Source organism: Theropithecus gelada, chromosome 19 (genome assembly GCF_003255815.1).
Source record: "Theropithecus gelada isolate Dixy chromosome 19, Tgel_1.0, whole genome shotgun sequence".
In the NCBI taxonomy this organism is placed as follows: domain Eukaryota; kingdom Metazoa; phylum Chordata; class Mammalia; order Primates; family Cercopithecidae; genus Theropithecus; species Theropithecus gelada.
Window position 1 is genome coordinate 24,612,453 of NC_037687.1, and position 21,765 is coordinate 24,634,217.

At 52.2% G+C, this 21,765-nt stretch overlaps 1 protein-coding gene across 2 annotated transcripts in view; it reads right to left on the bottom strand.

Moving 5' to 3' along the window:
- Positions 1-21,765, bottom strand: part of SLC8A2 (solute carrier family 8 member A2) — a 46,856-nt gene that overhangs the window by 12,412 nt on the left and 12,679 nt on the right. For both annotated transcript variants that reach the window (XM_025367680.1, XM_025367681.1), the window contains 4 exons: positions 17,938-18,602; positions 7,961-8,383; positions 1,508-1,611; positions 1,340-1,357 (listed from right to left, as the gene is read on the bottom strand). In XM_025367680.1, the coding sequence (XP_025223465.1) occupies positions 1,340-1,357; positions 1,508-1,611; positions 7,961-8,383; positions 17,938-18,602 (1,210 nt within the window). The remainder of the gene's footprint in view (positions 1-1,339; positions 1,358-1,507; positions 1,612-7,960; positions 8,384-17,937; positions 18,603-21,765) is intronic.

Consider the following 21,765-nt stretch of genomic DNA (forward strand, 5'->3'; position numbering starts at 1 on the left):
CGCCATGTTGGTTAGGCTGGTCATGAACTCCTGACCTCAAGTGATCTGCCCGCCTGGGCCTCTCAAAGTGCTGGGATTACAGGCATGAGGCACTGTGCCCAGCCAAGAAATAACTTTTATTGTGTGAAGCCCCAGGGATTTGTGGATCAGTTTGTTATAGCAGCTTATATTGCTTCCTCCAACAAATACAATCTTTAGTCTAACCCTAATCTTAACCTCAGATCCCAATTCTAATCTTGACTCCAAAACGACTTTTCCATCTCCAAGCTACTGACCCTAGCCCCAACTCTTAGTCCAATCTCTGACCTTGGCCCCAATTTTAACCTAAATTCCTCAAATTCTATTACTCACCTCAAAGTCCAACTTTAGCTTTGACCTAGATCTGACTCCAATTTTAATCTTATCCCACCAGAAACCCAGGAAGCAACCTCCACTGTGACTCTTATCTTAATATGGTCTTAACACCGATCTCCAGTCCAAATGCCACCCCACCCCTAATCAACCCCAAACTGGATCCTCTCTGACCCCACTCTCACAAACCCAGATCCGATTGGATGACTTACAACCCTGACTATAGACATAGTCTTTTTTTTTTTTCTTTTGAGATGGAGTCTTGCTTTGTCGCCCAGGCTGGAGTGCAGTGGTGCAATCTTGGCTCACTGTAACCTCTGCCTCCCGGGTTCAAGCGATTCTTGTGCCTCAGCCTCCCAACTAGCTGGGATTCCAGACGCCTGTCATCACATTCAGCTAGTTTTTTTTTTTTTTTTTTTTTTTTTTTAAGGCAGAGTTTCGCTTTTGTTCCCCAGCCTGGAGTGCAATGGCACGATCTCGGCTCACCGCAACCTCCACCTCCCGGGTTCAAGCGATTCTCCTGCCTCAGCCTCCTGAGTAGCTGGGATTACAGGAGTGCATCATCAGGCCCGACTAATTTTGTATTTTTAGTAGAGATGGGGTTTCACCATGTTGGTCAGGCTGCTCGCTAACTCCTGACCTCGGGTGATCCACCCTCCTCAGTTTCCCAAAGTGCTGGGATTACAGGCATGAGCCACCGCACCCAGCCTCACCCAGGTAATTTTTGTATCTTTACAAGAGATGGGGGTTTCACCATGTTACAGACATAATCTTGACCTCCAAAATGCTCACTGTAATCTCAAACTCACACAGGCACCACCAACTCTCAGGCCAGCCCCCATCGTCCCCCAGCCCTCAATCTGCCTTTATCTCACCTCCAATCTGCCTCAAACCCAACCTGGAAGGGTAACTTTGGGGCTGGGACCCTCCCCCAGGCCCTCTTCCAGTGGCTCCTCCCCACTCAGAGCCCAGAGGTGACTTCACTCACCTTGATTGAGTAGCAGAGCTGGGGAGAAACAGAGACAGGCAGACAGTGAGATCAGTTCCCCACGAAGCTCAGGTCCACGAGCTTTAAGGAGTGCCTGCAATTGAGCCCCTGAAAGTCCCCCAACCCTGGACCCCTTAATTCTCCCACAGCCCACTGGCCACCTCTCACCTGAAATCCCTCGTTTAAGCCACTGGGGCTGGCCCAGCTCAATGAAGAAATTATCCTTTTTCTCATATTCCTCGTCATCAACTATCTTCACCTGAAGAGTTTTCCTGTGAGGGGGGCAAAGGGGAGGCAGAACACCCAGCATAAGGCTCCCAGAATCACCAAGAATCACCAAGCAGCCCTCCTGGCAGCCAACCAGTTCTCCCAGCACCTCCTCTGTCCCAGACCCCAGACTCTCATTGAATCCTCACCACCACGCAGGGACGAAGGCTCTATTATCATCCCCATTTGACAGAAACAAAACCAGGAACTGGTAAGGAAGCTGAGTCTGATTAAAGTAAAGCATTCCGGGCGTGGTGGCTCATGCCTGTCACCCCAGAACTTTGGGAGGCTGAGAGGGAGAGTTACTTGAGGCCAGGAGTTCGAGACCAGCCTGGGCAATATATTGAGATCCCATCTCTATTTATATTAAATAATTTATTTCAAAAAATAGGCCGGGCACGGTGGCTCACGCCTGTAATCCCAGCACTTTGGAAGGCCAAGGCGGGCGGATCACGAGGTCAAGAGATTGAGACCATCCTGGCCAACATGGTGAAACCCTGTCTCTACTAAAAATACAAAAATTAGCTGGGTGTGGTGGCAAGCGCCTGTAGTCCCAGCTACTCAGGAGGCTGAAGCAGGAGAATCGCTTGAACCTGGGAGGTGGAGGTTGCAATGAGCTGAGATCACGCCACTGCACTCCAGCCTGGCAACAGAGCGAGACACCATCTCAAAAAATAATAATAATAATAATAAAAGTAAAGCAGTATGAGCTCATGGTTGAGACAGGTTTTGAACACACAACTGTCAGAATCCAGACTGTTAACCCCTGCACTCCAGCCCAGCCACTATTGTCTCCTACCTAGATTACTAGTTGCCTCCTAAATAATCTCATGCTTCAGCTTCACCCGCACCGCCCCAGTCTGTTCTTCCAAGAGCAGCCAGAGTGATCCTGATAGAACCAAGGTCAGACTGGGTCCCTCCCCTGTGCAAAACATTTGCATGGCTCCTATCTCTCAAAGAATGAAAGGCAAGGTCCTTAGAATGGCCCACAAGACCCCCTGCAATCTAGTACTCATTCTCTTTCTGGCCTCTTTGCTATTCCTTGAACAAGCCAGGCCTGCTTATGCCTCAGGGCTTTTGCGCTGGCTGTTCCCTCTGCCTAGAACACTCTTCCCTCAGGCTCACTTCCTCAGTTCTTCCAGTTTTTCATTCAAACTTCACCTTCTCAATGAGGCCCACTCCTTCCATCTTATTTAATAGTGAAATCCCTCACTGCTCCCACCCCAGCACTCCTTTACACTGCTCTGTTGTCTTTCTTTTTAGTGTATTTATTATTATTTTTGGAGACCAGGTCTTGCTGTGTCACCCAGGTTGGAGTGCAGTGGTGCAATCATAGCTCAATGCAGCCTCAAACTCCTGGGCTCAAGCGATCCTTTTGCCTCAGCCTCTCATGTAGCTGGGACTACAGGCATGCACCACCATGCTCAGTTAATTTTTTATTTTTTGTGGCGATGGGGTCTCACTACATTGCCCAGGCTGGTCTTGAACTCCTGGCCTCAAGTGATCCATCTTGGCCTCCCAAAGTGCTGGGATTACAGATGTGAGCCACAGTACCTGGCCTGTCTTCTTTAAATATCACCTTCTAACACCCTCTAACATTTATTTAGTTTATTGTTCATTATTTACCATTTGCTTCCCCATTTTTAAATTTAAGTTCCCCCAGGTAAGTTCATTTATGCTTTTTGTTCTATCTCCAACAGTCTCTGGCATGGAGCACACCCTCCATACATATTTCGCTAACTCCAATCCTTCAGCACAGAAAATCCTCGGCTTCCTGTTTTCCATCCCAACCAGATTTGGAGAGTTAACCAAGTACTGATGCTAACTGATTTTCTCAGCATCTCTGCTCCTATGGTAACCAGGGGGTGGCAGGAAACAGCCAAAAGTTACCTGTCACCTTCAGGCACACAACCCGCACCCCTTGACCCCAAAGATCTACAAACCCAGAGTGCCCACAACTCTGCCACTGGCAACTCTTTCAGCTGTAGGAACCATGTAGTCCCACAAGGCCTGGCCCCAGAGCCCAGAAACACAAACACCCAGCCCACACAGTCACCCAATCGAGGAAGCACAGCCGATCACACCGCCCACGCCCACACGCCATCACACCCTACAGCCGTTCCCACTGCAGTGGCAAGACTGCATGGACCAGATGCCCGTCAGTTAGCACGACTCCCCCACCACAGCCTTGGCGACATCGCCACCCTGCAGCCCCTCACTGCGGTACCACCTAGACGCTCGTACCTTACATCTCACTCCTGACGCCTCTTGGTGTCTGTTTACTTCCTTCAGTGGCTCTCTGCATCTCTGTCCCTACATTTTCCATCTTCTTTTCTCTCTCTGCCTGTCTCAGCTTCTCTGGGTCTATCTCTTCATCTCTGACTCTGTCTGTCTCTGATTCTCCAGCAGTCTCTCTGACTCTGACTCTCTCCGTTCTCTGTCTCAGTCTCTTCTCATCTCTCTGCCCTCCCTTTTTTTGAGACAAAGTCTCGCTCTGTTGCCCAGGCTGGAGTGCAGTGGCATAATCATGGCTCACTGCAGGCTTGGTCTCCAGGACTCAAGCAATCCTCCCACCTCAGCCTCCTAAGTAGCTGGAAATATAAGCGTGCCCCACCACACCTGGATACTTCTAAATTTTTTACAGAGACACGATCTCACTATGTTGCCCAGGCTGGTCTTGAATTCCTGGCCTCAAGTGATCCTCCCACCTTGGCCTCCCCTGTGCTGCGGTTACAGGTGTGAGTCACCGCACCCGGTCTGCCTTCTTTATCTGGATTCTTCTCTCCCTGTCTCTGTCTCTCAGAGTCTAAAGAACGGAGTAACCAAAGTCAACGCACTTCAAGCAGAAGAGTTTCAATCAGGCAGTCATTCAAAAGACGCATCTCAACACACAAACACGAACAAGACACAGCGACACCCGCGCAAGGACAGGCGCACACAAGACGGCCATGTGGGGACATCCGCCCACCTCCACCCTCCCGGTTCCAGGATATTTTCAATTTTCTGTGGGTGGAAAGAAAGGGCCGCCCCCGACCTCGGCAAGGGCTGTGAGCTGTCCGCGGTGCTGAAATGCTGGGGCCGGCGAGGAGGGAGGGTCTCCTGAGACATGCTCTTCATAACACCGTGACACACACAGACAGCTGCCGACACAGTGACACGCTGACAGGGTGACACACACACACCTCTGTCGCTCACTCTCGCAGACACGCTGCGATCCGCTGACACACAGTGACTGACGTACAGTGACAGGCACGCCAACTGCGCCCTGGTAGACGCGCCCTCAGAGGACCCAGACGCAGGAGAATCCCAATGCGCAGGAATCAGCAAGAGGGTCTCGAGTTAGACCAAAGCAGGACTTCCTGATATCAAAGGAAGCAGATTTCCTCCCCAGCCTGCCCCCTTGTTTCCTGAAACCTCCATTCTCCTGCCCTCCCCTGCCGGCCTCTGATCTCTGACCCAGTCTCCTCCTCTCCTGTCTCTCACTGACTCCAACTCCCTTTTCTCTCTGCCGCATCGTGAGAACCTCTCCTTCCCTGGGTCAGAGTCTCTTTCCTCCATGAGTGTGTTTATCGCCTCTGTGTCTCTCTGCCTTTCAGTCTCCCTCCATCTCAGTCTCTCAATATCCACCTCTCTCCCTCTCTCCAGGCATCTCTCTCTGTGTCTCTTCCTTTTTTTTTTTTTTTTTTTTGAGATGGAGTTTCGCTCTTTGCCCAGGCTGGAGTGCAATGGTGCGATCTCGGCTCACTGCAACCTTTGCCTGCTGGATTCAAGCGATTCTCCTGTTTCAGCCTCCCGAGTAGCTGGAATTACAGGTGCATACCACCAAGCCTGGCTAATTTTTGTATTTTTAGTAGAGACAGGGTTTCATCCTATTGGTCAGGCTGGTCTCAAACTCCTGACCTCAAGTGATCCACCCGCTTTGGCCTTCCAAAGTGCTGGGATTACAGGCATGAGCCACCACGCCCGGCCTCTAAGTTCCTGTCTTTCTGTGTCTCTCTGTTCTGTTTCTCTCTCCAGTTCTGTCATTCTGTCTTCAGCTCTCCCTGTGTCTATCTCTGGGTCTCTGTCTCAGTGTCTCTCATGCTCTCCCTGCCACCCTGTCTCTGTGTGTCTCTCCTCCATCTCTGAGTTGCTCCTCTAGTCCAGCTGCTTCAAAGCGCCTCTAATTAGCGCCTGCCCATCAGAGGAAGGAAGAGTTTCCCTGAACACTAATTAGCCTCCTGTTCTCTGTCTTCTGACGCCACAGCTGGGAGCTTGTGAGGGTGGGGGACAGAGGGTGTCCCAGCCTGGGGAAGCCGTGTGGGGGAGGAGAGGGCCTGTGGGGTTGCAGCAGCAGGAGGGAAGCAGGTTGGACTACAAGAAGGACTGGAAGAAGAAGAAATAAAACTCTCCATTCCCCTTATCTCTTGGTGTGAGAGAGGGGTCTGGGATGGTGCCTCTCGCAGCCCCCAACCCAAGTTCTCAACAGCCCTGAGACGGAGACCAAGCCAGACAGAGAGAGAGAAGGAAAGGTGTGGAGAGTGTGCCTGAAATATAAGCTGAGTCAGAGAGCGAGGTGCTGGGGACAGAGAGCCGCAGATGAACAGAGACGCAGAGACCCAGAGAGAGTCAGCCCAGGGAGTGAGAGATGCAGAGATGCAGAGATGCAGAGGGAGAGATGAAGAGACAGCGAGCGCAGTGAGAAACTGAGTGCTGCCCAAGGCGGAGGCGCAGAGGCTGGGAGGAGGAGGGAGGGGGAGCGCGGTGGGGACTCCGCTTGAGTAGGAGGCGCGTGGGCGGCAGAGAGGAGGGAGACAGACGGGCATGCGGGGGCGGAAGGGAGCGGGCAGAGGAGGGGCAGGCGCTGCCTGCTTCCTGGGCAGGCGGGTGGGGGAATGTGAGGCTGCAGGCACACATGGGAGGACACTCGGGCACCTGTGTAAGGGGTGGCCAGGGATCTGGGCATGAGAACAGCCCTGACTCTATAATTTAGTGTACGTGTCTGTGACTTTATGTGTGTCTGCATGTGTTTTTTTTTTGTTTGTTTGTTTTTGTTTTTTTGCTTTTATTTGAGACAGGGTCTCACTGTATCGCCCAGGCTGGAGGGCAATGGGTGATCACAGCTCATTACAGCATCTCACTCGTGGGCTCAAGCCATCTTCCTGCTTTGGCTTCCCAAGTAGCTGGCACTACAAGTGCACACCACCATGCCCAATTAATTTTTTAAAAAAATTTAGTAGAGTAGAGGCTGGTCTCCAACTCCAAGGGTCAAGCCATCCTCCCGCCTCAGTTTCCTAAAGTGCTGGTACTACAGGCATGCGCCATCACTAATTTGAAACAATTATTTTTAGAGTAGAAGTCTTGCTATGTTGCCCAGGTTGCTCTCGAACTCCTGGCCTCACATGATCCTCCTGCTTCGGCCTCCCAAAGTGCTGGGACTACAGGTGTGGACCACCACGCCTGGCCCTGCCGTGTGTATCTTTGTGTGTGTGGTGCCTATAAATGGCTTTGTGTTTGATCTGTAAATGTCTGTCCACATGTGTGTGTCTTGAGTGTATCCAGCCAGCCCACCTCCCCAAACCCCATTTTCCCAAATCCCAGCCCTCAGGCTCCCCAGTGTCTCCCCAGGCCCTGCCCTGCCTTCGCAGGCCCCCAGATTCCAGCACCATCTTTTCCCAAAGCCTCGCCCACATTCCCCTTAGGTATCCCGCTATTTCCCCAGGTTCTTCCTCATACCCAGAAGCTCCACCCCTTCCCTAGCTATGCCTCTTCAGACCCCACCCATCTCGTTAGGCTCCGCTTTCTTCCGCAGTCCATATCCATTTTCCCGTTTCCTGGTGTCGTACGTCCAAACCCAGACCCCACCCATCGCTCTGGACCCGCCCCTTCTTCACAGGCACAGACAGCGTCTCACCTCCACAGGCCCCTCCCCACATCTCCCTGGGACCTCTTCTTCAGGACACACTCCACCAGCTACCAATTAAGGCCCCACACTGCTCTCTCCAGGCCCCTGTCCCATCTCTCCTCACCTCGTCCACCCTTCCTCCTTGGGACCCTCTTCTCACCTGTCCAGACGCCCCTCTGGGCCTCGCCTCTTCCTTTCAGTCACAACCCCATCAGGCCCCGCACACATTATGGACACAGCTCACCCGGGCCCCGTCCCTCCCGAGGCCCAGCCCACTTTGGAGCACGATTCACTCAGGCCCCGCCCCTCCTGAGGGCCCAGCTGCTCAGTGAAGCCCCGCCCACTTTGTGAGTACAGCCACGCAAGCCCTGCCCCTCCACAAGGACCAGCCCGCGATGTGGGCACGGCTCACCCAGGCCACGCCCATTCTGAAGCCCCACCCCTCTCCAGGCCGCCGCGGGAGTGCTCACATGGTCTCGTCGTCGCCAAACTCCAGCTCTCCGCACGCGTCCTCATAGTGCACGCCGCCGCCGCGCGCCGTGCCGTCCACCGTGCGGTAAGGGAGGCGCACGGTGCCGCGCGCGCCCGAGCTGCGCACGACGCGCACGTCCACGGTGCCCATGCACTCGCTCACGTGCAGCAGGCGGTCCTGGAAGGAGAAGATGCCTGCGTGGTCGTCGTCCAGGATGGTGACGGTGGCCAGCAGCGGCGCCACCAGCCGCCCCTTGGGCCGCCCGCCGCCGTCCGGCTCGAACATGCCCTGCGCATCGCCCACGCGCAGGTTCAGCAGCCGCACGAAGAAATGCTCGTCCTCCTCGAAGATGTCGTCGTCGATGATGCCGATGCGCAGCTCCTTCTGCGTCTCGCCTGGTTTGAACACCAGCGTGCCCTCGCTGCGGCGGGGTGGGGAGCGGGAAGAGCGGGGTGAGGGTCGGTCATCGGCTGTGTGTTGTACGGGGTGGGGGAGGGAGGGGTCTGGACGTGCTTCCCAGAGGAGAGGCAGGTGCCATAGGAGAACTCCCAAGTATGAGGGTCGACAAGCACTAAAGAAGTAATACTGAGGGTGAATCAGGGTGGGCGTCCTGGAGGAAGGGCTGCAGAGCGGGAACAAGACAGAGTGGGCCCCTCCCTGCGTGGAATTCGTGAGGAGCAGAACAGGTAAGGATAAGGTTGAGATCAGGGCAGGCTTCCTGGAGGAGGCATTAGCGCGTGGGCATACTCGAGGCAGAAGGAACAGCACATGCAAAGTCCAAGAGTTAAGAGGGAGCCTGGGGTGTTCTGCATCCCTGCTTCTCAAACCTTAATGTGCATATGAATCCCCTGGTGGATCTTGTGAAAATGCAGATTCTGGTTCAGAAGCTCCCGGGTTTCTAGAATCACCTTTCTAATGAGCTCCAGGGGGATGTCCTGGTCACATTTTGAGTGGCAGGGATATAGGACCCAGAAAGGACTCTGTCATTCCTCTGATAAAAGCCCTTCCCAGATGCCCCTAAGAGAAAGTCCATACACCTTAACTTGGTATCATTCATTCATTCAGCAAACACTCCTAAGGGTAGCCGTTCTGTGCCTTGTGCTGAGTGGTGCTGGGGACACAGCAGTAACCAGGCCCTGTCCTCACAGGGTTCACAGCCCCATGGGAGAGCCATATCACCATGACAATTGCACATTTAATGATTTAATTATGGCTCATTCATTCAGCAGATACTGACGGGTTGTGTGCCAGGCATTGTTTTAAGTGTTGGGGGAATGGCAGCAGTCAGAAGTTTTCAGATTCTGTTTTAGTGCAGAAGAATGAACAATAAACAAACATAGGATGTTCAGATGGTGATGGTGCTATCAAGAGAAACAGGCAGGAGGGTAGGGAGTGAGGAGAGGGAGCTGTTGGCATGGTCAAGAAAGCTTTTTGGAGGAGGTAACATTTGAGCAGAGACCTGAAGGAGGGGAGGGAGCCATGGGGAGGATGCCTGGAAAAGAGTTTTTTGTTTTGTTTTGTTTTTTGAGACAGAGTCTTGCTCTGTCATCCAGGCTGGAGTGCAGTGTCTCCAACTCGGCTCACTGCAACCTCCCCTCCTGGGTTCAAGGGATTCTCCCACCTCAGCCTCCCGAGTAGCTGGGACTACAGGTGCCCGCCACCATGCCGGCTAATTTTGTGTATTTTTTGTATAGACAGGGTTTCATCATGTTGGCCAGGCTGGTCTCGAACTCCTGACCTCAAGAGATCCACCTGTTTTGGCCTCCCAAAGTGGTAGGATTACAGGCGTGAGCCACTGTGCCTGGCCAAAAAGAGTATTTTTGGTAAAGGGAACGGGCAATGCGAATGCCCTGACCTGGAGCTGGACAGCCGGACAGGATCTGACCTAGGGACAGGCCACCTGTTCAAGGAACTGTAGGGAGACCAGCATGACGACAGCAGAGGGAGCCAGGGCGAGAGGGTGGGAGATGACATCACAGTGGGAACAGGCAGATCTCCTAGGGCCTGGGTGGACCACAGTGAAGACTTCTGCATTCACCCTGAGTGAGGGAGGAGCCCTGTGAAGCTTCAAGCAAAGGAGGGACATTCCAAGCAGAGGAGGGACGTGAACTGACTTGGTGTTAAAAGAGTAACAGTTGTGTAAATCTCTGAAGCACCCATAAGATTCTCTGTAATGGGGAGAGCTGGGGAGGGAAGAAGGCAGTGACGTTAGATTAGTCAGAGTGAAATTCTGAGGGGTCATGGCATAGGTGGGCTCTTCCTGGCAGGGTTGCAGACATCAGCATGACTCTGGGATGTTAAGGAATCTTGAAAATCTGTCCTTTCCCCGATCCCTTGTACTGTGCATGTAAGGGGCTCAGCACCATCTCTGAACCCTGCTATGTGATCCATATGCATTCACTATCATTTACATATTAAAGGAGTTCTGGGGCCAGGTGCGGTGGCTCACGCCTGTAATACCAACACTTTGGCAGGCTGAGGTGAATGGATGACTTGAGGTCAGGAGTTCGAGACCAGCCTGGCCAACACGGTGAAAACCTGTTTCTACTAAAAATACAAAAATTAGTGGGTGTGGCGGTGCATGCCTGTAGTCCCAGCTACTCTGGAAGCTGAGGCATGAGAATTGTTTGAACTGGGGAGGTGGAGGTTGCAGTGAGCCAAGATCGCGTCACTGCACTCCAGCCTGGGCAACAGAGCGAGACTCCGTCTCAAAAAGGTGGGTGTGGGGAGGGGGTCGGGCTGCAGTTCTCCAGCTCTGTGGGAGGAAGAGAGGGACCCCAAGGTTCTGGCAAGAGGTAGGGGATGTAGAACGTGGTGAAAAGACCTGCAGTGGAGGGACGAGGGAGTCCCTTAGCTAGGGATTCGCTGTCCATGGTGATGGAGCACCCAGGTGGGTGGGCTGACCTGCTTCAAGCCCAGCTTGGCCGCCATGCCAGCTGTGTGATCTTGGGCAGTCAGGATTCTGCAGTCCTCTAAGCCTCAGTTTCCTTATCTGTGGAATGGGCTAATAATAGTGTTTACCTCCTGGCACTGTCATGAGGACTGAATTGATACAGGGAAAGCACCCAGAGGCACAGCGAGAACAATGACGGCTAGTGATACCCACATATTAATATTAGAATCTTAGAGTCCTAAAGTCATGGGATAGGAGACATTTACATGTCAGGGATAAAGGGATCAGTAGAATGTGGAAATGTGGAGAGATGGCGTCTCGCCCTGTCGCCCAGGCTGGAGTGCAGTGGCACGATCTCGGCTGACTGCAACCTCCGCTTCCCGGGTTTAGGCGATTCTCCTGCCTCAGCCTTCCAAGTAGCTGGGATTACAGGTGCATGCCACCATGCTCAGCTAATTTTTTGGATCTTTAGTAGAGATGGGGTTTCACCATGTTGGCCAGGCTGGTCTCAAACTCCTGACCTCGTGATCTGCCTGCCTTGGCCTCCCAAAGTGCTGGGATTACAGGCGTGAGACACCGCGCCCAGCCCTTTTTTTTTTGTTTGTTTTTGTTTGAGACAGGATCTTTTCTGTCATCCAGGCTGGAGTGCAGTTGCACAAACCCAGCTCACTGCAGCCTGGACCTCCTGGGCTCAAGCGGTCCTCCCGCTTCAGCCTCTCAAGCAGCTGGGACTACAGGCTTGTGCCACCACACCTGGCTACTTTTTATACTTTTGGTTTTGCCATGTTTTGCCATGTTGCCCAGGCTGGTTTTGAACTCCTGGGCTCAAGCAATCCGCCGGCCTTGGGCACCCAAAGTGTTGTGATTGCAGGCATGATCCACCGCATACATCCTGTAGCATCATCTTTGCCAAACAATTAATCCAAAGATTTAGCACCATCTTTACCAAACAATTAAACTGGGCATCACAGTAATGGACGAGTGGACATCATGTTCCTCCTGATACAATGCACCCACGGGGATAGAGCATCTCTTCCATGAGATTCCTGCCAAAGGTGCGGGACTCTAATCACCAGGAAGCATTAGACAAACCCAGATTGACCATCATTCTAGTAACTGGACTATCATCTTCAAAAGCATCAGGTCGCAAAAGTCGTGAGAAGGCTGAGAAACTGATCCAGACTGAAGGAGACTAAAGAGATTTGACAGGGAAATGCAACGTGTGGTTCTGGATCAAATGGGAAGAGAGGGCAGGAGTGAAAATACAGCTACCAAAGATATTACAGGGATGACTGGGAAAATGGAAACACGGGCTGTGCATCACTTAATTGACATTGAGTTAACAGTATCAATTCAGCGTTAGATTTTTTGAGTGAGAACGTAGTATTGTGATTAGGTAGGAGAATGCCGTTATTCTCAAAAGATGCACGCTCAAGTATGTAGGCATGAAGGTCATAGTATTTGCAATTCGTGGTCACAGAGTGTCACAATTATTATTGTTGTTATTCTTTTTTTTTTTTTTTTTTTTGAGACGGAGTCTCGCTCTGTAGCCCAGGCTGGAGTGCAGTGGCCGGATCTCAGCTCACTGCAAGCTCCGCCTCCCGGGTTCACGCCATTCTCCGGCCTCAGCCTCCCGAGTAGCTGGGACTACAGGCGCCCGCCACCTCGCCCGGCTATTTTTTGTATTTCTTAGTAGAGACGGGGTTTCACCGTGTTAGCCAGGATGGTCTCGATCTCCTGACCTCGTGATCCGCCCATCTCGGCCTCCCAAAGTGCTGGGATTACAGGCTTGAGCCACCGCGCCCGGCCTGTTATTCTTTTATTATTATTTTGAGACAGAGTCTGGCTCTGTCATCCAGGCTGGAGTGCAGTGGCACAATCTTGGCTCACTGCAACCTCTGCCTCCTGGGCTCAAGTGATTCCCCTACTTCCGCCTCCTGAGTAGCAGGGACTACAGGCACACGTTACCATGCCCAGCTAGTTTTTATTTTGTATTGTTTTGAGAGAGAGTCTTGGTCTGTCTCCCAGGCTGGAGTGCAGTGGTGTGATCTTGCCTCACTGCAACCTCCGACTCCCGGGTTCGAGCAATTCTCCTGCCTCAGCCTCCCAAGTAGCTGGGATTACAGGCGTGCGCCACCAAGCATGGCTAATTTTTGCATTTTTAGTAGAGACAGGGTTTTGCCATGTTGGGCAGGCTGGTCTCAAACTCCTGACCTTAGGTGATCCACCTGCCTCGGCCTCCCAAAGTACTGGGATTACAGGCATGAGCCACTGTGCCTGTCCCACAATTATTAATATTATTAAATATTAAAGACAGAGATTAAAAGCCAACAGGATAAAATGTGAACAACTGGTGACTGTGGATGAAGGTGATATGACAGTTCATCAAACTGTTCTTGTAGCCCTGCTGTAGGTGTGAAGTTTTTCAAAATAAAATGTAGGATGTGGTGGCTGTAGCTACTTGGGAGGCTGAGGCAGGAGGATCACTTGAGCCCAGGACTTTGAGTCCACCCAGGGCAGCATAGCAAGACCCTGTGTCTAAGAAAAAAAGAGTTTGGCTTAGCTGGGCATGGTGGTACACACCTGTAATCCCAGCGACTCAGGAGGCTGAGGCAGGAGAATTGCCTGAACCTGGGAGGTGGAGGTTGCAGTGAGCGGAGATTGAGCCATTGCACTCCAGCCTAGGCAACAGAGCAAGACTCTGTCTTAAAAAAAAAAAAAAGGGTTTGGGAGAAAAATAACATGGGGACTTTAGAAGCCAGGCATGAGAATCATAGAAGACTAGATTCACAGAACTTGTGTTCCAGCACTGGACACAGAATCTGAGAAGACAAAAATCTTAAAGCCATCAAGTCAGAGACTGGATGGCGTTTGAATTAGAATACCAAAATTTTGGCCAGGTGTGGTGGCTCACGCCTGTAATCCCAGCACTATAGGAGGTCATGGTGGATGGATCACCTGAGGTCAGGAGTTTAAGACCAGCCTGGCCAACATGGTGAAACCCAATCTCTACTAAAAATACAAAAATTAGCCAGGTGAGGTGGTGCACACCTGTAATCCCAGTTACTTAAGACGCTGAGGCACGAGAATCGCTTGAACCTGGGAGGCAGAGGTTGCAGTGAGCCGAGATTGTTCTAAGAGACAGAATGAGACTCAGTCTCAAAAAAATAAAGAATATCAAAATGTTAGAATTCTAGAATCTTAGAACTTCAGACCCTTAGTGTGTCAGCATCATAGGGGATTAAATCTCAGAATCTTGGAACAGCTGTGTTTTGGGGTTCTCAGAGATCACGTTTAGTTTGGAGAAACTAGGCTCACAGGGCCACCCTAGCCCATGTGAACCTGTGGGAAACTTAGAAAAAGGCTTTCCTTCTTCAAGACACTTATTTCCATAAGTCAGGAAACTGTTATAATAGAAATGCAAATCTACACTGTCTACTATGAGGACAGCTTCCTCAGATATGGTGCTTTTATGCAGTGCACAACTTCAACAACTGTACATGGCAGACCTGCCTGCTCAGACTGAGGCAGGAATTTGCCCAAGGAACACAGTCCAGGGCTAAGCTTGGACTGGAACCCAAGTCTCCTTCCTCCCAGTCTTTGGCCTAAGGTGCCTTAATAAGCAATGCCAGGCCTTGAATGTCTACCAGGATAGGGTAGGAAGGGTAGGAAGATGTTGACTCTTCCTAGCCCTTTGGTTCTACCACTGAACAGCATTTCCTCCTTCACTTCAAACATCTTGGTCCTGGCCAGGTGCAGTAGCTCACACCTGTAATCCCAGCATTTTGGGAGGCTAAGGCGGGTGGACTGCTTGAGCCCAGGAGTTCAAGACCAGCCTGGGCAACATGGTGAAACCTTGTCTCTACAAAACATACCAAAACAACAACAACAGCAACAGCAACAACAACAAAACAATTAACCAAGCTTGGTGGCATGTGCCTGTAGTCCCAGCTATACTGGAGGCTGAGGTGGGAGGATTGCTTGAGCCTGGGAGGCGGAGATTGCAGTGAGCCATGATTGCGCCACTGTGCTCCAGCATGAGTGACAGAATGAGACTCTGTCTCAGACAAAACAAAACAAAAACACACCAGCCTGGGCAACGAGGCAAAAACCCACCTTTACAAAAAATATAAAAATCAGATGGGCGCTGTGGTGCGCACCTGTAGTCCCAGCTACCTGGGAGGCTGAGATGGGAGGATCACTTGAGCCCAGGAGGTTGAGACTGCAGCAAGCTGTGATCGTGTCACTGCACTCCAGTCTGAGTGACAGAGCAAGACCCTGTCTCAAAAAACAATGAAAAATAAAAACCATCTTGATCCTGAGGTCATTTGTAAGTGAAGAAGTGGGCTGTTATCCCAGCAGTTGACACCTGTACTCACTTCCTTCTGCAAAGCCCCAGGGCTCTAGATGGGGGCAATGCAGACCAGGGGTGGGTAGGAGTGGAAAGGGGAAAAGATAGTTGAAAGCAGGCCCCAATATGGTGAATGCAGTTCCCTCAACTGAGGGCATCTGGATGATGTGGTGCCCTGGGGGAGGATGGACCGAGTGGCCAAAGGGATCCCATGCTACAGGGTGATGGAACAAAGACCTGTGAACGGTTGCATTTTGTTTTGTTTTGTTTTGTTTGAGACAGTGTCTCACTCTCTCACTCAGGCTGGAGCACAGTACACCGTGCACCTGTAGTCCCAGCTACTTTGGAGGCTGAGGTGGGAGGATCACTTTAGCCCAGGAGGTGGAGGCTGCGGTGAGCCAGGAAGGCTGGGGTGGGCAGGGTAGGAAAGGTGGATGGAGATGGGCAGACAAAAGGATCCTGGACTGACTGAGGTGGAGAGAAAGACCTGCAAATGTCCAAGCACTGGAAAGAGAAGTGATGAGGGCGGAGAGGGAAGACTGGCTACAAAAGGCAGCCAGGCACACAGTGGTGGAACTCAAGATCTATGAAACAGAGAACTGCCAGGTGCGGTGGCTCACGCCTGTAGTCCCAGCACTTTGGGAGGCCGAGGTGGGTAGATCACCTGAGGTCAGGAGTTCAAGACCAGGCTGACCAACATGGTGAAACCCCATCTCTACTAAAAGTACAAAAAATTAGCTGGGTGTGGTGGTGGGTGCCTATAATCCCAACTACTTGGGAGGCTGAGGCAGAAGAATCATTTGAACCTGGAAGGTGGAGGTTTCAGTGAGCCGAGATCGCACCACTCTACTCAAGTCTGGGCAACAGGGGTGAAACTCTGAGAAAAAGAAGAAAGGAAGAGAGGAGAGAGAGTAGAGGAGATAGAGGAGAGAAAGGGGAGAGGGGAGAGGAGAGAAGAGAGAGGAGAGGAGAGAAGATGAGCAAACTGAGTCCCAGGAAGAGAGGGTTAAAGGGATGAGGGATTGACTGCTGCTTGATGGCAGAACTAAAGATCTGGAAACAGTTCAGCCTCAGCTGTACCCCAGGGAGAAGATTAAAGGGGGATGTGCCAGACTACTGAGCAGATAGAACCTCGGAAGAGCTCAGCCACTGGCCTTCTTTCTCCCTGTCTCCTGATTTATTTTTCTTCACAGCTCCTACCACTACCTGGCATTTTTATGTAATCCGTGTTTACTTCCTAATTGCCTGTCTTTCCCAGGAGAATGTGAGCTCCATTTGGGCAGGGACTTTATGAGTTTTGTTCACCACTAGTCACCAGTGCCAGATCTGTTTATCTGTTCCTTGCACATTGTAGACACATGATAAATGTCATTATGGGAAAGGGGAGACTTGTGCATGAATTAACAACACATACTGTTCAAAGCCTGATGTAAGCTGGTGAAAATCATTGAAAAGAACATACTGTAAAGCTGTAAGTCTTAAAATAGTGTGGCATGGACAGAACTACAAATAGATGAATTTTGTGGGCCACGTGACAACAGAGATCTTATCTATCTTGGTTATTGTTCTAGGTTGATCCCCTAAATAAAGGCATCTGGCACACAGTAGGTGCTCAGGAGGAACTGTTAAATGAGAGAATATCACAGATTTGCAAGGAGAGGGGTAAGGAGAGGGACTGGGGCTGTGAGATATGGTAGAGGGTGATAGGTGAGTTGCTTTATGGTGGAACCAAAGACCTTTAGCCAGCATCTGTCTCCTCCACTCCTATTTTATTTTTCTCCATCAGACTTATTGCCACTTCAAGTGTTTATATGTTTAGTAGTTTGTATCCTCATTGCAATTTGAGGGCAAGGAGCTTAGCTGTCTTCTTCCCTATGGTGTACCTATTGGCATATAGTGTGTGCTCAATAAGCATTTTTACTTTAGTAATGGTGGGAGAAGGCTTATTGTACCAGGTAGCAATACACATAATGGAGCTACAATAATTAAAACAGTGTGGCGTCAGCACAAAACCACGGAAAGATAAAGAATGCAGGAGGAGTGGTATGAAGACTGAGAGTTTGTCTCATTCATCATGTGCACTGAGTGCCTGTGGCCAGTGCCTGACACATGGTAGGTGCCCAGTAAACATTAATGTTCTTATGCACATTAGAAGACAGCTGTTTTACCAGACAACAAAACATAGAACATGGCCAGATAATGGCTCACGCTTGTAATCCCAGCACTCTGGGAGGCCGAGGTAGGTGGATCACTTGAGGCAAGGAGTTGGAGACCAGCCTGGCCAACGTGGTGAAACCCCATCTCTACTAAAAGTACAGAAATAAGCCGAGTGTGGTGGCACACGCCTATAATCCCAGCAACTCAAGAGGCTGAGGCACGAGAATCGCTGGAACCTGGGAGGCAGAGGTTGCATTGAGTGGAGATTGTCCCACTCACTCCAGCCTGGGCAACATAGTGAGACTCTTATCTCAAACAAACAAACAAAAACCCAGAGGTAGATAATGAAGGTGGGAGGGGTAGCCTTCGGATAGCCATGCCCTCTGCCTGGTCCAGTGGTGTGTGCCCCACGTCTGGAACAGCGCCTGGCACAAAGCAGGCTCTCAGGAATGAATGAATGAACGAATGAATCCTGCAGGAGGCAGTCGGCAGGCGATGAGCCTGGAGGCCGCTGGACGGTGGGACCCACGGCCTGCGCCAGTCCCCTGCACACCCCCCACCCCGGGGGACCCACCTGTACTCGTAGTCGGAGCCCGCCTTGGCCGAGCCGTCCTCAGTGCGGTAGTCCACGTAGAAGGTGCTATTGCCCTCGCCACCCTGGCACGTGACGGACAGCAGCACGGAGCCGCAGTTCTCCAGGCAGTGGTAGAGGCTGGGCTCGAAGAAGATGCGGCTGGCGCCGTCGTCCTCATCCTCGCCCGCGCCCTCGGCCGGCGATGCCCTGCGTGAGGCGTCCGCCGCATGTCTGCGCAGCACGTTCCCAGCGCCGGTCATGAGCCGAGTGGCCTGGATGCGGTAGAAGGCGCGGCTCTTCTGCTGGTGCAGCAGCGCGTAGTAGTTGGCGATGCCCACCAGTTGCTCCAGGTCCTTGTCCGGGTGCTTCTGCTTGAGGTCCTTGAGGATCTGGATGACCTCGCGGCGGCTGGCGTCCAGCTCGCGTGCCTCTGCGGGGCCCGGGCCCAGGCCGCCCAGCTCGCCTGGGGCCTCGGCGCCCACGAACGTGCCGTCCAGCTCGATGCTCTTCGGGGGGTCGCCCTCTGCGCCTATGATGATGCCGCTGCGCGGGTCGGTGCGGTAGCGCTTGTACACATACTTGTAGAAGAGCAGCCGCTTGTCGGCCATCCAGGCGAATACCACGCACACCGGGAAGAAGACCAGGGTCAGCAGCGCCTCCCACACCTGCGGGCGGCGGGCATCAGGGTGAGGCCGGGCGGGCCGCCTCCTCCCACCCCGCCTCTGCCGCTCCCCATCTCTCTCCCCAACCCCCAAGCCCGCCGTCTCTCCCTATCCCTTTCTCTGCTGTTTCTGTTTTGTTTTGTTTTGTTTTTGAGACAGAGTCTTGTTCTCTAGCCCAGGCTGGAGTGCAGTGGCGCGGCCTCGGCGCACTAAACATTGAACCTTGGCCTCCCGGGTACCGGTTCAAGCAATTCTCCCGCCTCAGCCTCCCAAGAGTAGCTGGGATTACAGGCATGCGCCACCATACCTAGCTAATTTTTGTATATATATATATTTTTTTTAGCAGAGACGGGGGTTCACCATGTTGGCCAGGCTGGTCTTGAACTCCTGACCTCGTGATCCTCCCATCTCGAGCTCCCAAAGTGCTGGGATTATAGGTGTGAGCCTTGTCTCTGTTTTTCATCTCTGCCTCTCCCCATCTCTCTTTCTCCTCCCCCCCTCCGTCTCTCCCCACCTCTTTCTGTCTCTGTTCATCTCTGCCTCTCCCCACGTCTCTCTCCCGAGTTCTGTTTCCCCCATTTCTCTCTCTCCCTCTTCTTCTCTCATCTCTCTCCATCTCAATCTCTGTTCATCTCTGCCTCTCCTTGTCTCTCTGTCCTCCCCTCTCCCCATCTCTCCCCACCTCCTTCTGTCTCTGTTTGTCTCTGCCTTTCCCCATCTCTCTCTCCCCCCATTTCTCTGTCTCCCGTTCCTTCCCCCATCTCGCTGTGTCTCCTTCTATCTCTGGCCCTCCCTTTTTGTCTCTGACTCTGTTCATCTCTGCCTCTCCCCATCTCTCTCCCCGGAGTTCTCCATTTCCCCTCATTTCTCTCTTTCCCTCTCCTTCCCCCATCTCTCTCCATCTCGTTCTATCTCTGTTCATCTCTGCCTCTCCCCACCTCTCTCCTCCTCATTTCTCTCTCCTTTCCCGCTCCTCTCTTAGTTTCTCTCAACCTCCCTCTTGTCTCTGTTCATCTCTCTCTCTCCCCACCATTTCTCTCTCTCCCTCTCCTTCCCCCCATCTCTCTCCATCTCTTTCTATCTCTGTCCCTCCCTTTTGGTCTCTGTTTGGCTCTTGCCTCTCCCCATGTCTGGACATGTCTCCATGCCCTTTTATATCTTTTGGTAGATCTCCATCTCTCTCCCTTGTGAGTTTCTCTTTCTCTCTCAATATCTGTGTTTCTCCAGGGCTACTTTTTTCCCTCTCCCCGTCCCCATTTCTCTGTCTCTCCTCTCCCCTGTCCTTATCTTAGTTACCATGTCCCTCTTGTCTCTGTTCACCTCTTTCTCTCTCCCCATCTCTCTCTCCTTATCTCTCTCCTTTCTCCCACCCCTTTCCATCTCATTCTGTCTGTCCCTCCCTCTCTGTCTCTGTCTCTGCTCATCTCTGCCTCTTCCCATCTCTCCCTCCCCCCTTTTCTCTCTCTCTCCTTGCTCCTGTTCCTCTCCATCTCTTTGTCTCTCTGTTCCTCACTTATTCTCTATTTCCCTCTTATTTCTGTTCCCCTCTGCCTCTCCCCATCTCTCTCCCTCACCTTCCTCCTATCTCTTTTTAACTGTGCCCTCCCTTTTTGTCTCTGGCCTCTCCCCATCCCCCCACATTTATATCTCTCTCTCCATCTCGTTCTATCTCTCTCTGTTCCTGTTCGTCTCTGCCTCTCTCCATCGCTCTCTGTGTGTGCCGCTGTCTCTTTCCCTCCTTGCCTCTGTCTCAATGGTTTTCTTAGCCTTTGCTCCTCCTCTGTCTCTCTTCCTGGCTCCCTCTCTTTGCTTGTCGCCTCGGTCTCCTGGTCTCCATGTCCTTCTTTTATATCTATTGGTAGATACCTATTTCTGTCCCTTGTGAGTTTCTTTCTCTTTCTCAATATCTGTGTTTCTCCAGAGCTACTTTTCTCTCTCTCTCCCTCCCTATCTCACTCCCCATCTCTGTGTGCACATGCACGTGTGTATGTGCATGTGTGCGTGTGCATGCGTGTGTGTGCATGTGTGTCTGTGTGTGCCTGCATGTGTGTGTGCGTGTGTGTGTCCATCTGTGTGTGTGGGGGGGCATGTGTGTGTGTCCATCTGTGTGCGTGTGTGTGTGTGTGTATGCGTGCGCACATGTGTGTATGTGTTCTCTTTCTCTCCTGGTCTCCTCATTCATCCATCTATCCACCTTTCAGATGCTGAGAACCATGCCCAGCTGCCTAGATGCCAGGAACCCAGACATCCTCATCTACTACCAAGCAACAGACAATCCCCATCCTGTGGTCCCAGCTGCTGTCAAGGGACAGAGCCTGTGTCTCTTCTGGCCTCTCTCTCCCTCCATCTTTTTTCTGCCTGCCCCATTTCTCCCCCATCACCTGGGGGTGCCTCCACTTCTCCAAACCTTGCCCATCATCCAGAGCCTGCTCTCTGTTCACCCAAACACCCTCAATTCCCCACCCATGACTCCCACCAGTGCCTCCTTAGCATCTTCCTGGCCCTCATGGACAGGCTCTGCCTCTAATAGAGACACACATCCGGCTCTTCTGCCTCATAAAACCAGTTCCGGCCGGGCGCGGTGGCTCACGCCTGTAATCCCAGCACTTTGGGAGGCCAAGGCAGGCGGATCACAAGGTCAGGAGATCGAGACCACAGTGAAACCCTGTCTCTACTAAAAATACAAAAAATTAGGCCGGGCGCGGTGGCTCAAGCCTGTAATCCCAGCACTTTGGGAGGCCGAGACGGGCGGATCACGAGGTCAGGAGATCGAGACCATCCTGGCTAACATGGTGAAACCCCGTCTCTACTAAAAAATACAAAAAACTAGCCGGGCGCGGTGGCGGGCGCCTGCAGTCCCAGCTACTCGGAAGGCTGAGGCAGGAGAATGGCGTGAACCCGGGAGGCGGAGCTTGCAGTGAGCAGAGATCCGGCCACTGCACTCCAGCCTGGGCGGCAGAGCGAGACTCCGTCTCAAAAAAAAAAAAAAAAAATTAGCCGGGCACAGTGGCGGGCACCTGTAGTCCCAGCTACTCAGGAGGCTGAGGCAGGAGAATGGCGTGAACCCGGGAGGCGGAGCTTGCAGTGAGCCGAGATCGCGCCACTGCATTCCAGCCTGGGCGACAGAGCGAGACTCCGTCTCAAAAAAAAAAAAAAAAAAAAAACC